General features: G+C 36.8%; 1 protein-coding gene across 3 annotated transcripts in view; it reads left to right on the top strand.

The window, feature by feature from the left end:
- Positions 1 to 6,246: 6,246 nt before the first annotated feature.
- The window catches only part of LOC129249930 (uncharacterized), a 40,047-nt gene continuing 30,352 nt past the window's right edge, over positions 6,247 to 15,941 (top strand). The window contains exons 1-3 of one of the 3 annotated variants that reach the window (XR_008582747.1): positions 6,247 to 6,344; positions 7,177 to 7,278; positions 9,397 to 9,549. Coding sequence is in view for 1 of the 3 variants with exons in the window: in XM_054889596.1 (XP_054745571.1) it covers positions 7,238 to 7,278 (41 nt within the window). In the remaining 2 variants the exon portion in view is untranslated. Of the gene's footprint in view, positions 6,345 to 7,176; positions 7,279 to 9,396; positions 9,550 to 15,941 lie in introns of those variants that run through there. The other 2 variants (XM_054889596.1, XM_054889598.1) reach the window with 2 other exon arrangements.

The following is a 15,941-nucleotide window of genomic DNA, read 5'->3' as shown; positions in this document are numbered from 1 at the left end:
GTCCACGTTTTGGTCTCTATCTCGAGACCCTAGTCACGGAGCGGATGGAAATATTCTGAACTAAAGCATTCACCAACAGCTTCCATTTGATACCCATATTGTACATACACATCCGAAGGTTACCCGGGTCCACGTTTTGACCTATATCTCGAGACCCTATCTACCAATAGGTATCCAAACTATACGGAAACCATCTTCAATACCTCCTTAACAATGTGTGTAAGTTTGGTTTAATTCGGTTCAAAGACACGGCGGGTCCACGTTTTGGCATATATTTCCAGACCCTAGTCATCAATAGGTATGAAAATTACCCCGTACTAAAGCACTTATCAACAGCTTCCATTTGATACCCATATTGTACATACACAACCAAAGGTTACCCGGGTCCACGTTTTGTTCTATATCTCGAGACCCCAGTCACGGAGCGGCATGAAAAATACTCTGTACTAAAGCATTCACCAACAGCTTCAATTTGATCTGCATATTGTACAAACACATTCTAGGGTCCACGTTTTGGTCTCTATCTCGAGACCCTAGTCACGGAGCGGCATGAAAAATACTCTGGACTAAAGCATTCACCAACAGCTTCCATTTGATACCCATATTGTACATACACATCCGAAGGTTACCCGGGTCCACGTTTTGACCTATATCTCGAGCCCTATTTCCAAAATAAAATATAATCCATGTTACTCGTGGATGATGTAGCTTTCGAATGGTGAAAGAATTTTTAAAATCGGTCCAGTAGTTTTGAGCCTATTCATTACAAACAAACAAAGTTTTCCTCTTTATAATATTAATATAGTATAGACAACATATCTTATAAGGTATATGGTAAATATTAAAATACATTTTTTCCTTCATATATAATAAAAAAATTAATAATTATAACATTAAAACAACAGGTATTATTAACAAACTTGGTTTTATTTTAAATTCTTCAAGTGAATCAAATTAATAATAACACTGGATCACAAATTTCAACTTTTTTTCTGCACCAGAGACGCCGTTATGAAATTCCTATGTAAAATCACCGTCTGATTCCGAAAATCAAGGTTATTTTTTATTCTATGGTAACGTTTTTGAGATATTTACGAATTACCGTTATTTCAAAAAAACAAAAAATTGGGCCCACTTAATCATATATATCTCGAAAACGAATTGAGCGATTCCAAAACCGTTTAAAGCTTTTAAAAGGTAATAAAATTTCCTATAAATTGTGTGTAAAACACTTTTTGCTAGGCCCTGCAGATTCAAAGATAACGAACTATCATAACGGATTTTTTAAATTTTTTTAGTAAAAATATAAAAAAATTTGTACTTTGAGAGAAAGGATCTCGAAAACTTTTTACTTTTTCGTGTATTTTTTGTTTTTACTCTAAGCTCTGTTTTATTACAAAAAAAATAAACTTTGATTAAACAAAATCGATGAACTAATACAAAAGTTACAAGCATTCAAGTAAATATATCCATATAGTAAAACTTAAGTACCCTACAAATAGTAGCATATGTACATATGATTCTGTCATATGTACATATGATTCTTAAACTATCTATTTAGGCGACATATGAAATTTATTACACCAATGAAGAGGAGGGAACCAACTTGCCATTCAACGGACTGCTATATTTGTACTACAAAAGTATTTGGGGTTGGAAAGTCAAGAAAAGTAACCTATGCGAGCGTATCTACAGTGTCATTACCAGAACTAAATTCAACGGAAGCTACATTGCCAGAATCAAATTTAACTTTAGTTTCGGCTCCAGTTTCATTGTCAACAGCAGTATCTGATTACGCGGCATCATGTTGTACTGAATTGCAAACGGAAAACGAAAGAAACCCTTTGTCACAAGCACAACTCAATGATTGGATAAGGGATTTGGAATTGTCAAAAGAAAAGGCCAAACTACACGCCTCTCGTATGCAACAATTTAAATTTGTTTCATCCGGTGTTAAGGTAACATATTATATGACTCGTCACGAACAATTCTCCCAGTACTATACGAAGAAGGACAGTGTTTGTTATTGCAAAAACATTGCTGGTCTATTTAAACAGTTTGGTGAACCATATGATTCAAAAGAGTGGCGATTGTTCATAGACGGCAATTAATTAAGTTTAAAGGCCGTATTATTGCATATTGGCAACCAAAAGCCATCTATCCCGATCGCGCATGCAGTAAATGCGAAGGAAACATATGAGACAATGCAAAAATTGCTTGAATTAATTAAATACGAAGAACATGATTGAAAAATATGTACCGATCTAAAAGTCGTTGGAAAGCTATGTGGTCTACAACCTGGATACACAAAATACTGTTGCTTTCTATGCAAATGAGATAGCCGAGCACGTCAAGACCACTACATCATAAAGGATTGGCCAGAACGAATCGCGTTTCAAGTTGGGGTGGATAACATAAAATACTCATACTCCGCTCCACATCAAGATCGGCCTTATCAAAAACTTTGTCAAGGCTTTGGACAAAGAAGGCGAAGCTTTTCATTATTTGAAAACAATCTTTCCACAGATTTCAGAAGCAAAAATAAAGGAAGGGATTTTTGTGGGGCCGCAAATAAGGAAAATAATGGTCAATACCCATTTCAAAGAACTATTGTCACCAGTGGAGGCAGCGGCGTGGGACTCTTTTGAAAAGGTCGTTACTTCTTTTTTAGGCAAACACAAAAGTCCTTCGAGCTGATAGAGAACGATTTAATCAAAAACAATGCGGAAATGGGTAAATAAAAAACACATATAAGACCGTTATATATACAATATATATATATATGTATATAAGACCGTTTTCTCAGTTAACTTTAAAACTAAACAAAAAATGTTAAAGCAAATTTTTAAATTTACATGAGAATATATAGCTCTTAATCTAAATTTATTGCCCTGCTCCAAACAAACAAGAACGACCAAAATTTGTTCTGAATTGGAAGATTAACCCAGCCTAAGAAAATTATATGCTAATGTGTCACTTACGTATTTATCTAATTCCTTTTTTAATTTTCTTTCAGGAGTAAATATGTCTTTAAAAATTCATTTTATGCACTCCCATTTAAATTTTTTCCCGCAAAATCTTGGCGACGAAAGTGACGAGCATGGCGAAAGGTTTCACCAGCAAATGAAAATGATTGAAAGTCGGTATCAAGGATTCTGGGATGTCGCTATGATGGGTGACTACTGTTGGTTTCTCATAAGAGAAACCGATCCTTATATAAATAAGCGTCAAAACAAGACACATAACTTTTTCAATTATAAAATAAGATCATAGAGTTAAGACAGAATACATACAGTACATATGCTATTATTTGTAGGATACTTAAGTTTTACTATATGGATATATTTACTTGAATGCTTGTAACTTTTGTATTAGTTCATCGATTTTGTTTAATCAAAGTTTATTTTTTTTGTAATAAAACAGAGCTTAGAGTGAAAACAAAAAATACACGAAAAAGTAAAAAGTTTTCGAGATCCTTTCTCTCAAAGTACAATTTTTTTTATATTTTTACTAAAAAAATTTAAAAAATCCGTTATGATAGTTCGTTATCTTTGAATCTGCAGGGCCTAGCAAAAAGTGTTTTACACACAGTTTATAGGAAATTTTATTACCTTTTAAAAGCTTTAAACGGTTTTGGAATCGCTCAATTCGTTTTCGAGATATATATGATTAAGTGGGCCCAATTTTTTGTTTTTTTGAAATAACGGTAATTCGTAAATATCTCAAAAACGTTACCATAGAATAAAAAATAACCTTGATTTTCGGAATCAGACGGTGATTTTACATAGGAATTTCATAACGGCGTCTCTGGTGCATTTTGGCTGTAAACCAGTGTAATCAATAAGAAGGCATATGCAAATACAAATACGTGAATTTATATACAGGGTTGGCCATATTAAACTGACCCATGTGATTATTAAAAAAATATGGAAAAAGAAACATTTTTTTGTGTTTGATTGTGAAAAACATTTAATTTAGTTCAAGGAGATTCGTTTACATCACTTTTTGAATATGATATCGCGCAAGTGGTCGCCCTTAGCTCGTATAGCGTAATGTGCCCGTTTTTCGGCGTTTTCCATAGTTTTGGCCAGCGTCTCGGCCGATATGGCGGCTATTTCCCGTCGGATATTGGCCTTAAGTGCGCCTAGTGTCTTTGGCTTGTTGACGTAAACCTTAGATTTCAAATAGCCCCAAAGAAAAAAGTCCGGTGGCGTCAAATCCGGTGATCGTGGCGGCCAGTCAAAATCGCCGCTTTTTGATATCAAACGGCCAGGGAACAAAGTCTTCAATAAGTTGACGGTGGCTCGTGCTGTGTGTGGTGGTGCGCCATCTTGCTGAAACCAGAAGTGCTCCATACTATTTTCGCGAACAATCGGCATCACAAAATCGGTTATAATGGCCCGATAACGCTCTTGATTGACGGTCAATGGTTGGTGTTGACCATTTTCAAAGAAGAACGGCCCAATGACCATATCAGCGCAAATGCCACACCAGACTGTAACTTTTTGGTCGTGGAGAGGTACCTCTTCAATAATTTGAGGGTTTTCAGTGGCGTAGAAACGGCAATTTTGCTTATTTACGGTTCCGTTCAAGGAGAAATGGGCCTGATCACTCATAATGATTTGATGCCAAAAATTCTCATCAGTTTGGGCCATTCGGACGACAAAATTGGCATATTCCAAGCGACGAGGCTTGTCGGCCGGCAACAGTTGTTGATTTAGTTGTATTTTGTACGGGAATATCCCCAAATCCAAACGAATGATACGTCGTAGAGTGGTCCGAGGGATGTCCAACTGAGCAGAACGACGATTACCTGACGTTCGCGGCGATGACACGATACTGGCTCGTACGGCCGCGATATTTTCGTTAGATCGTCTTGGCCGCTTTTTATTTCGACGTCGGGTATTAGCCACAGTGCCGGAAGACAAAAATCTGTTGTGCATTTGCTTGATTGCGTTCTTTGACGGCGCACTTTTCACTTTATTTTTTTTTCTCCACGCACGTTGCGTTTTTACAATCGAGAAGGAATTTTGAATGTACAGTTGAACAATTTCAGCGCGTTCTATTGGGGTGTACTGTTTCATGGTATAAATCTCCTTCGACTGACGCTTCCAACGCGGTATGTCATTAGCTGATCTGAAATTACAGTAAAAAGTTATAGGGTTACTCAATGGGTCAGTTTAATATGGCCAACCCTGTATGTACATATGCGCATATACATACATATATACGCTCACTTAAGTAGGAGAGAGCAAGATGTCGAACGTTGCCGTTCGGTTGCTTTGTTTGCTTTGTCGTTCGTTCCGCGCTTTCGCTTGCAGTTCATGCAATGCAATGAGCAAGGTAACGACAAATGAGCAAGGTAACACTAAATAGCAAGGTAACACTAATGAGCAAGGTAACACTAAATAGCAAGATAACACTAATGAGCAAGGTAACACTAAAGAGCAAGGTAACACTAAATAGCAAGGTAACACTAATGAGCAAGGTAACACTAAAGAGCAAGGTAACTACATATGAGCAAGGTAACACTAAAGAGCAAGGTAACACTAATGAGCAAGGTAACTACATATGAGCAAGGTAACACTAAAGAGCAAGGTAACACTAATGAGCAAGGTAACGACACATTTTTTCGTGCGTGCAGCCTGTTAAATCGAATTATAAGACGTTATCACGTCAAAAATACGCCAGTATGGATGCGCTGAAAAAAGCGATTATACGAGAATGGGCCAAAATACCTCAAGATCACATTCGTGCAGCATGCAACTAAGTTTTTGACCGTTTGAAGGCTATAGTCAAGCTAAAAGGTGGTCATATTGAGCTAGAGTGAATATATGTTAAAATTGTAATCATTGAACAATTTTGTCTTTGAAATCAATAAAAACAAATTTCACACAAAAACGTTATGGTGTTTTGAATAGGTAACACTTCATATCGTTCACCCTGTATATATATGTATGGATATATGTATATATATATGTATATATAATATATATGCGAAGGGAATATATATAATTGGCGCGTACACTCTTTGTTTCACGGAGATTCGAACCTACGTTCCCCGAGTTCCGGCCGCTATACATTTAACTGCAGAGGGTTAAAAGCGACGTGTAAGCTTTTCTTCATATACCTGAATATTCACTGACATTGTTTCATTGCAATTGAAGCCGTACAATATTGAGTTATTTTCAGCCCAATATGCTTAGCTGCGACCGTTCATTGATTTAAATGTATGGAATAGTTTTTAAGTTTACTTATCTCTAAGTGTTGGTGTTTTCAAGATTGGAACCTTTATTTTACACGTAAACTCATTTCACAGTAACTTTGTGAAAATTCTCGAATACGTAAGTGGAAGATAGATTAAGGGGTTATATACCTTGTGTTTTTCAAAAAAATCAAAATAAATTGTATTTCTTTATCGTAAAGTACAATCCCTTGAGAACTTTTTTCAAAAATTTCATAGAGATCTGAGCAATAGATCGAAAGTTACAGCGTTTTAAATTGTGCGTCGTCACGTCCTGAGCGTACGGCCTCATGCGGCGCTTGAAACTTTAAACGCGATTATCTCAAAAACGTGTTTTTCCAAAAATGCTTTTGCGGTGGACGCGATTGCAAAAAAAGTATTCAACCGATTTTTATAATTTTTTTTTTAAATTGTTCGTAATTGATGTCGCCTCTTAGTGAACGATCAACTTTTTATGTATAAATTTTTATTTTGCAGATATGAATTTTTTAATGCCAATTTTAGGACTGTAGAAGTGGAGTTTTTTAAAAACATGTTCCTATTTTCACAAAAATCAAAATATTTTATATATTGATCGTTCACTAGGAAGATATAACCCTATACTAATGAAATCTTTTCGATTTTTTGATTTCAGTTGACTTGGTGGACTTGAATCGCGTCCACCGCAAGCCTCTTTCAAAAAAAGGGTCTTGGGGGAAAACGCCATAACTCCGCCATTTTTAAATATTTTTACACAAACAAAGCCTTTTTTTTCTTTAAACATTGTAATATCCAATAATAAAAACTTGTATACAATAAAATTATTGCTACATATCTTTAAAAAAAAACCCAACTTTCGCTAATTTCACCGGACCACAAGGTATATAACCCCTTAACGCATACCTTAAGCCAAAGTAAAATATTTAAACAGTGACCTACTGCATTTTTTTTAGCAATTATACATAATCGTGTGATTAGAAAGCGCAAGTTTATATATTTCTCAAGAAAGCAAGGATGCTGCTAAATGGTTTTATTACATCATTGAACAATACAAAGTAAAGTATTTCAATTTGTATGATTATTGATTTCATTTTATTTCCTTCGTATCTAGAAAATTATTAATCATTTAAAGTATTAAATGCGTTGTTTTCAGAGGTGTACGATTATATATTTAAATAAACAAAAGACGTTTTACGGAATAGATAATTTTTCAATCAGTATTTGTAGTGAATAAATAAATAATCTCATATAAATGAAGATGTATGCTCATGGCGTATGCATGGCCTAGTCAGCGGATCCAATCTTTATTCGCTGTATTATGTCTATGTCACGTAAAGCTGATATAGCTAATTTTTCCATCGTCCGCGATGTTTGCCGTCGCCAACGAGCAAAATATCTTCCACAGTCCTTCTCCCGAACATTCCAAGGTATATTGCCATCGTTCAAGCTTATACTCCATACAATAAGATGGGAATGAAGAGTGTCATAGAAATTGTGATTTTTGTTAGTCGGGAGAGAACTTAATTACTCAATTGTTTACTTAGCCCAAAGTAGCATTTGTTGTCAAGAGAGATTCTCCGTTGGATTTCAAAACTGACACTAGTATCGGTGTTAATGCTGGTTCTTAATGACATTAAATCTCTTCCTAATTCAAAATTAGAATTGTCAACAGTGGCGTGCATTTTTTTCAGAATGACGCCCGTGAAAAGAATATTCTGCAAAAAAAGAACTGTAACACAGGTTTACAGGTACACCTACACCTTATAAACTCCTCTTCACTCCCCCTGCAGAACTGCCAAAAAGGTATATCCTCAGGTAGCTGGTTGGTTCGTAGGCTACTACCTATTTTTGGAGTCATTATGAATATGTCTTACAGGCGCACAATGAATGACCTTACGACGCCTTTTTCTGCTATAATATACTTATACATATATACATATATTTTGTGCTCTTTCGACGTGTTCGGATAGGCTTTTATATATTTTCTGCATTTCTTTTGCCATAATGTTTACCGGTATTAGTCCCGCAATGACGAAGGAATGCCGTCAGGAACTGTACGGGTGCTGCAATAACAAAGCATTTAATGCAATGAGAAGGAGCAAATGTTAAATGAGCTTTTTTCGAGTACTAATTTGTAGATTCATACTAAGGTAATTTCAAACTCAACTTTGCTCACTAGTGGGGAATTGCAGATATTTACCACGCGAGTGACGCGAGTGGAGGGTTTCTATATTTACTTACCACGCTAGGACAGCAATTCAGATTTTTTCTGCGTTTACCAAACTACTGAGGAAGTTCATAAGATTTTTCGGCACACTACTAAGGAAATCGACTTATTTCATGCCCACAGCGAAGCGAATAAATTTGCGATTAAGAAGGCCGCGCGGCAGTTAATTTCTGGTGCAGAAGTTAAAGTCGACGGAATTATTCGTTTTGTTTTTTGGCACGTATTTAATTCAGGTTCAAGTCCTGAAGTCATATTTTTTTTTCCTGCACATTTTTTTTTTTACAATTCAAACCAGGAAAGTTTGGTAAAATTTTTGAGTTTATTTTAATTAAAATTTCCTTAAAATACTTTTTTTATTGTATTTCATAAATGGAAATTTCTTTTCGGTATAAAATAGTTCATACTGGATATGACCTGATTTTTATATAAATCAATCAAAACAGCAAATATGTACATATGTATATAATCCATTTCATCAAATCCAAATTATATTGATGAGAAAATATCATTCTAATATCCGTCCAGAAAGCCAAACGCGCATACACAGATAAATATGCATATAATTACGCATACAAACTTTCAACTAACGCAGAATATGTGTATATAAAACTGTGAATAGAATAAATGAGTGATTTAGAAAATTTCATTAGTAATTATAGTTTAGCGCAATCGTGAAAGACGTGTTGTATATGCAGTACATCGTTCCATATTTGACTCAGGTTCAAGTCCTGTACACAGTTTTCTTTGTTCGATATTTTTATTTAACTTTTTGTATTTGGTTTAATTAGAATTGATTTAAAATAGTGTATTCAGCTTTTCTAATACCTGTTATTTAGAAATTTATTTTCTATATAACATTATTCATACTTCTTTTGAATTGATTTATATGTAAAACAGCCATAAAGGCAATCATATGAATATGCATTCCTATATTTAATCTCTTCAGTCAAATCTGAACTACTTACATACACATATTGATGAGAAAATATTCTAATATCCATGGATGCATACAGAAAGCCAAACGCGCATACACGCATATGTATATAAATATATACAAACCTTCAACGAACGCAAAATGTATGCATATAACGGCCGGAAATGTGAGCAAACAATTCTTGGATTTTGCATGATGGTAACGCGCCATTGCACTGATCAAAGAGAATACGACGAAGGAGCTGAAGGCCATGTCGGCCGGGGGTGTTTGGAGGACTGGGTTAAACGTTGGCACATGTGTGTTGCTTCAGACGGGTCATATTTTGAAGGAGATAATATAAATTTGCCTTAAATTTAACTCTGTTTTGTTTAATTTAAACATTCCCGGTACTTTTTGATCGTAGGGTACATATATGCGGCTTTGCGAACAGAAATGTGTGATTCGCTGGATTTGTTCAAGGAATCTAATAGCCCCTGGTGACCATCCAGCATGCTTGACTGCGCTTTGTATGTGTTAGTGCAGTCGGGTGGCGTCGTGACACACGTATTTGTTGTCGGCTACACGTACGATGCTTGATGAAAATCAAAAATTTTTGATATTTTCGTTTGACGCTTACTTTTTTGATCGTGTCGGTGTCTGATGGAAAAAAGAGCAGGGTTGTATTTAGCATTGAGGTTAGTATTTAGTGTGCGGTTGCCCAATAGTATATTACTCGTAAACACCTACATATACTAAAAATAAGTACAATCCGTATGAAATATGTACATAAATAAGCAAAAAATTTAAAAATTTATATGTAAATGAAATTATTTAAAACTGATATACATAAGTAATTTAATAATAATAAAGTTATGAGCCCGAAAAACATAAGTTATAATTAAAAACATGACTTATTGAGATTTTTTAATATAACACAAAAAGTGGGTAACAAAAAAACAAATTCTCAAACAACGAATAGAATAAGTTAAAGCAGATTACCTTTAATTTTTGTAAAATACCCCGAACTCAAATTTAATTCCCTTACTTACGCTTTTCAGCCGTAGAATAATTATGTATATACAAATTTACATAAATAAAAATTCATCATCCGATGACGACATATTTACTTCTAAATACAACTGTGGATTGATCGCTTTTTGTTTTGAACGTTAGCGGGCAAACGACAAGCAGAGAACGTTAATGATATTAACGTTCTCTGCGACAAGCACCCGACACACACACATATAAATGCAATGCTTGACTGTGATCAGAGGCTAATTAGAAGTCGCATTAACTAGCGACTGTCGAACAGTTAGAAGACATATTTACATACATATAAGGGTGCGTACATACATACGGAGCCGCGGCCACTCGACATGACAAAAATTCAAGATTTATCAAATATTGGCAAATAATTCCACGCGAAATATTCCAATATTGACTATTTTCGAATGGTCGCGAAAATTGGCATATGGGCGGCTCGTTTTATGAATGAAATTGAAATATGAGCTCGAACTTATGAATTAAATTTTTTGTATTTTGTTTTTGTAGTCGCTAGGCTTAGATTTTAGCTTCGGGCGACATGCGCATGTGAGGTATGTGTTTTTGTTGTGTTCTAGAACATTTTAGAATGTGTGATGGCAAAGCGGCCATCGCGTTGCGGTTGCTGTTGCACTTGCGTCTATCAAAGTATTGTGCTTTTAAGTACAATATTAGGAATATCGACTGGTGAAAGACAAAAGTACACGGAATCAAGAAGGGAGCGCTGTGCTCGCGCATATATGTATGGATGCATGAATGTACGAACGTGCATGGATGTAGTAACATATGAATACAATTTGTGGGAAGTTTAGAAGGCAAGTAGGTATATATGTACGTATATATGCTAGGACATAAAGTGGGTATATATACATACATACATAGAGAAGAATTGTTTTTGCACTTGTTAGAAAGAAACTCGTTCACTAGTGCGTATGTGTATTTGATTTCTTGTAAGAATGTGATGTGCTGTGACATGTGTACATATGTACATAAGTCAAGGTTATTGGGTATACATGCATATGTACATATGTATGAAAGGAAGATGATGTTCTTACGGTTGTGCATTATTGTTTTTCATATACAAATGTACATACATACATACGTATGTAAATGCTGTCGAATACATAAACTATAAATTGACATACAATATAAAATAAGTGTTGATTTATCTTAAACCGTTTTATTTTCTGAATCAAAATACCTCCTATCGACATGTACATACATGCATATTATGTATATTGTCATATACCATCATTTATGTACATATAGAGTATACGTTCAATTATGAATGTATGTAATGAAAAACGTCACGAATTACTTTCAGAATTTATTAAAACTTATTCGCGTCGCGCGCATACATACATATGTATCTACGTAGACATCACAAACCTTTTGTTCACAACGCAGGCGCAGAAATAAACGCTCTGCGTATTTATCCTCCCCACGTGACTCGCCATCAATTCTCGGCGCAAATTTTTTTTTTCGTTTAAAATTTTTTTATTTTTTTAATGTAATCGTAAAAAAAATTGTAATATCATTTCAAAAGTAACAAAATGGTAAGAAAATAAGCAGTCGAAGAAATAAACGCACCGCCTATTTTTCCTCGCCACATGTTAGACTCGATTTCAATTCCCGGCGCAAACTTATTTTTATTAATTTTTTTCTTTTATTTCGTTTTTTTTTTAATGTAATTGAAAAAAAAAAATTATGTAATAAATTTTACGTATTCGCTTATTATTTCAAAAATACGAAAATAGTAAAAATTTACTTGGTTTAATGTCGAGGTGAGAAATGTGTTGTGTGTTGAGATAATAGATGTGTGGTGTTTCTAATTTTTGTGTGGACAAAAGTCTGTGAGGTGTCTATAAACTCGGTGTGCTAAATTCCCTTATTACAAATCTTTCAAATCTCACTTGTATTAAAAAAAGCTCACAGTAACATTTGCACCTTCTCATTGTATTAACATTCTCTGCTGTTAGTACTCGAAAAAAGCTCATTTAATATTTGCGCCTTCTCATCTCATTAACATTCTCTGGTATTAGGGAGTATAGAAAAAGTGCGAAAATTTCGTTTACAAAAAATACATCTGATGATAACGAAAACCTCAATTTCTTTTTTTTGTAATATATTTAATATATGTTTATGAATTATTTCATTAAAGTTATTGTTTCATAGCTCTTTATTGCATTAAATCATTTATAGGACATTCAATTTGAAAAAAGCAATATTTTCGTAGGAGATTCACACAAAATATCATATTGATATAAAATTTCCATTAATCAAGACTAAAAAAATTATCAATTAAAATGTATCAATATACAAATATTTTTTAACTCATTCAAATGCATTTCATTAAATATTTTGAAACAAGAAATATATGACTTACACCACTTTCATAATTATGGACACGTATTGTAAATTTGGAGATATGTTCTTTAAATATTTTGAAAAACCCGAGCAAAAGATTTATTCAAAATATTTATAAATTCGTAAAAGGTTGTAATAAAATATAATTTTTAAATAGGACATAATGATGACCCTATATACAGCTGTGTAATCCCAAAGAAGCAACGAGCTGTTTTGAAGAAAAGGGTCACACGTTGTACGCCTTTCCTCGAATAGGCTCGAAAGAGTTGGGCCCTGGCTTGCAACGTACAACCTGCAGACACAGATAGGCTATATGTTTGTAAGCAAGTATCTAGATTTAAAGTTTTAGATGGGGCTATTCCTTCCTTAAGATTAGAGTCAGTTAATAGAAGTCGCTCCCCCAGTACTGGCTTTTTTATAGGAGCAAACAAATTAAATTAAACAAAAGAATTGAAGACCTAGAAGCAGAAAATGAGCAACTGCAGCAAAAATATAAATACTTGTGTGTTTTGTTTTTGGTTTTTTTGTCGGAACAACTAGCAAATGCAGCCTTCAGACATTAATTAAGTCCATTGTACTCCACTTGGGTTTCCTTTAAACTTTCTTTAAATCTACCCGATCTCCGAAGGAATCTGAGTATATCTTGTGGTGCCAAGGAGCCAAGATGGTCGTTTCTTAACACATCAGTGCCAAAGACCTCAAACCTGATTCGAGCGAGGGCGGGGCAGACGCACAGGAACTGGTCCGCCGTCTCATCCTTCTCTTCACAAGCTGGGCAGAGTACACTATCTGAGATGTCCAACCTTTCCATGTGCTTCGCCCACAGAAAGTGGCCCGTCATCAGTCCAACAAGCCGTCTGCACTCCTTTCTGCTTAATGACAGAAGGGTTTGCGACAGTCGATCGGACATGACAGGTAACATCCATTTAGTCCATCTGCAGCCTCTCTCAGCCTGCCAAGCTCGCTTTTGGGCGGTAGTTACACATTTGCTAACCGTGGCCGTGATGGCCGCTGAAGGAAGTGCCGAAACGCCCATCTTACCTAAGGAGTCAGAGGTCTCGTTACCCGCGATACCCACGTGTCCCGGAACCGATGTTGGGATCAGGCTATTATATCTACCGAATAGTTCAGCCTGAATTTACAGGAATCGGCTACCCCTGATGTGGTTAGGGGCTGTCTAAGGCCATAAGAGCAGCTTGGCTGTCGTTGCAGACGCATATAGATCTGTCTTACCATTGGTTTTCCACAACAAAGTTCATCGCTTCTTGAACTGCATACACCTCCGCTTGAAACACAGATGCATGCATTCCAAGAGCAAAGTGCAGTTTTGTCCCGCTGGATTCCACGTAGACCCCAGAGCCGGAGCCATGCTCGGTCCTGGAGCCATCCGTAAAAATGCGAAAACAGTGTTTGAAAGGCTAAATATCTGAGTCTCCCCACAACTGAGCCTCTGGTAGCACTACACTGTATCTCTTTTCAAGTACGACTCTTGATGGCAGGGAGTTAAGCATCAAGCGGTGGCAAACCAATCAGAGCATCTAATGCCGGGCCTGAAGTAGTCGGAAAAGCTCCGGCGCAACAGATGGCCACAGTGCGTTGTAGTCTCGATAAGGTCCTCCTGACTCCCACGATAGAGAGTCTACTCTTCCAGACCACTGATGCATAGGTGGTAATAGGTCTTATCACAGCCGTGTAGATCCATAGGACCTTGATAGGAGAAAGACCTCACGTTTCCCAAAGACGCCTTTGCACTGCCAGAAAGCTGTCAGTGCTTTGGATGTCTTTGTTTCAACGTGTGATTTCCATAGGAGCTTACTATCGTGGACTACTCCAAGATATTTAATTTCCTTGAATAGCTGGATTGTGACTCCTTTAAGCTTAGGCAAAACGAGTCCATCAAGCTTCCTCTTTCTGGTGAAGAGGACAATACCTGTCTTGGCGGGATTTGCCGATAGCCCGTTCGCACAGCACCAAGTGTCAATCCGATCCAGAGTTTTCTGCACTTTCCTGCAGATGTTCATAAGCGAATGGCCATTAGCAAGCTGAGTCTCTCACTTTGCCGCTCCGTGCAGAAGCCATCAGATTTCCTAAGTGACCCCAGCTTTGCAGTTGGGTCCCTTGTGAGGACCCTAACCAATCTCACCGTGTCACTCAGAGATTCAATACCGCTGCAGAATCCCCTCTATGAGACTCTTTTCGATTCCCGAATAAGCCTCTTGTAGTTCTTCTGAACATCACGGTATCGCTTCCAGTCCTCAGCAAGGTTAGTCTTGAGGGCCCGATTTAGAAGCTTTCTCGACTCACGGCTCAACATTTGGAGCTCTCGATTCCACCAAGGAACGGGAGTCCGGTTAGGGAGAGGCCGTATTGGACAGGCTGACTAAAAACATTCAGTTAGGGCAGCGTTGAGTTTCTCAACCGCCACCTCAATGGCCTGTTCTTTTCGTAGTCCTAGTGGCGTGGGACCAGCTGCAGGGCAGGGAGGTGTACTGCTCTCAGCCACCGTCCTTCTCCGCTTACCTCGAGAGCGAGACAGCTTGGGAGCGTCCGTGCCTACCGAGGATTCGGTAGCTTCCGTGGGTGTCACTTCCGGTTTTTTGTTCGGAACTCCTCCCTTACCAATTTGGTTTACGGATGGCACCCTCATTCTATGCCAACTTTGAGTCCTCATACGAGTGTAGAACCCACCCCATCAGGGAAGGCCACTCAGGGCTTCCCTATCCACCACCTGGGACGCGCCAGAGGGGAGATCAGGCAACTCCACACGGGTATTATAACGTTTGTCCCCACGCAGGTGCAGCATACATTACAATGGATAGGGTAACTTTTGCCAGTAGTAGCATTCTATTCTGACTGGGCTCGCCTATGTTAGCCATTATTCGAGATAGGGCCGTATTTACCCGTGCTGCTCTCTCACAAGATTTTTCAATGTGCACTTTAAAGTCTAAGCGTGCATCAATCATGACTCCCAAGTATTTCAAGTACGGTTGGGTGTTGATGGTATGCCCGTCTATGCTTAGTGGGATGTTCCCAATTTTTTTTCTATCATACTTGTGATCAAAACTGCTTCAGTTTTTTGGCTGGCAAGCTGTAGGTTTGACGATGTAAGCCAGTTTTTTAGTTTGCAAACTGCCGCACTACATAAAGTCTTCATTTACGGAAACTCTTTT

Source organism: Anastrepha obliqua, chromosome 6, assembly GCF_027943255.1.
Source record: "Anastrepha obliqua isolate idAnaObli1 chromosome 6, idAnaObli1_1.0, whole genome shotgun sequence".
Lineage (NCBI taxonomy): Eukaryota > Metazoa > Arthropoda > Insecta > Diptera > Tephritidae > Anastrepha > Anastrepha obliqua.
The sequence above is the reverse complement of the archived record's forward strand: the minus strand, read 5'-3'. Positions and strand labels throughout refer to the sequence as shown.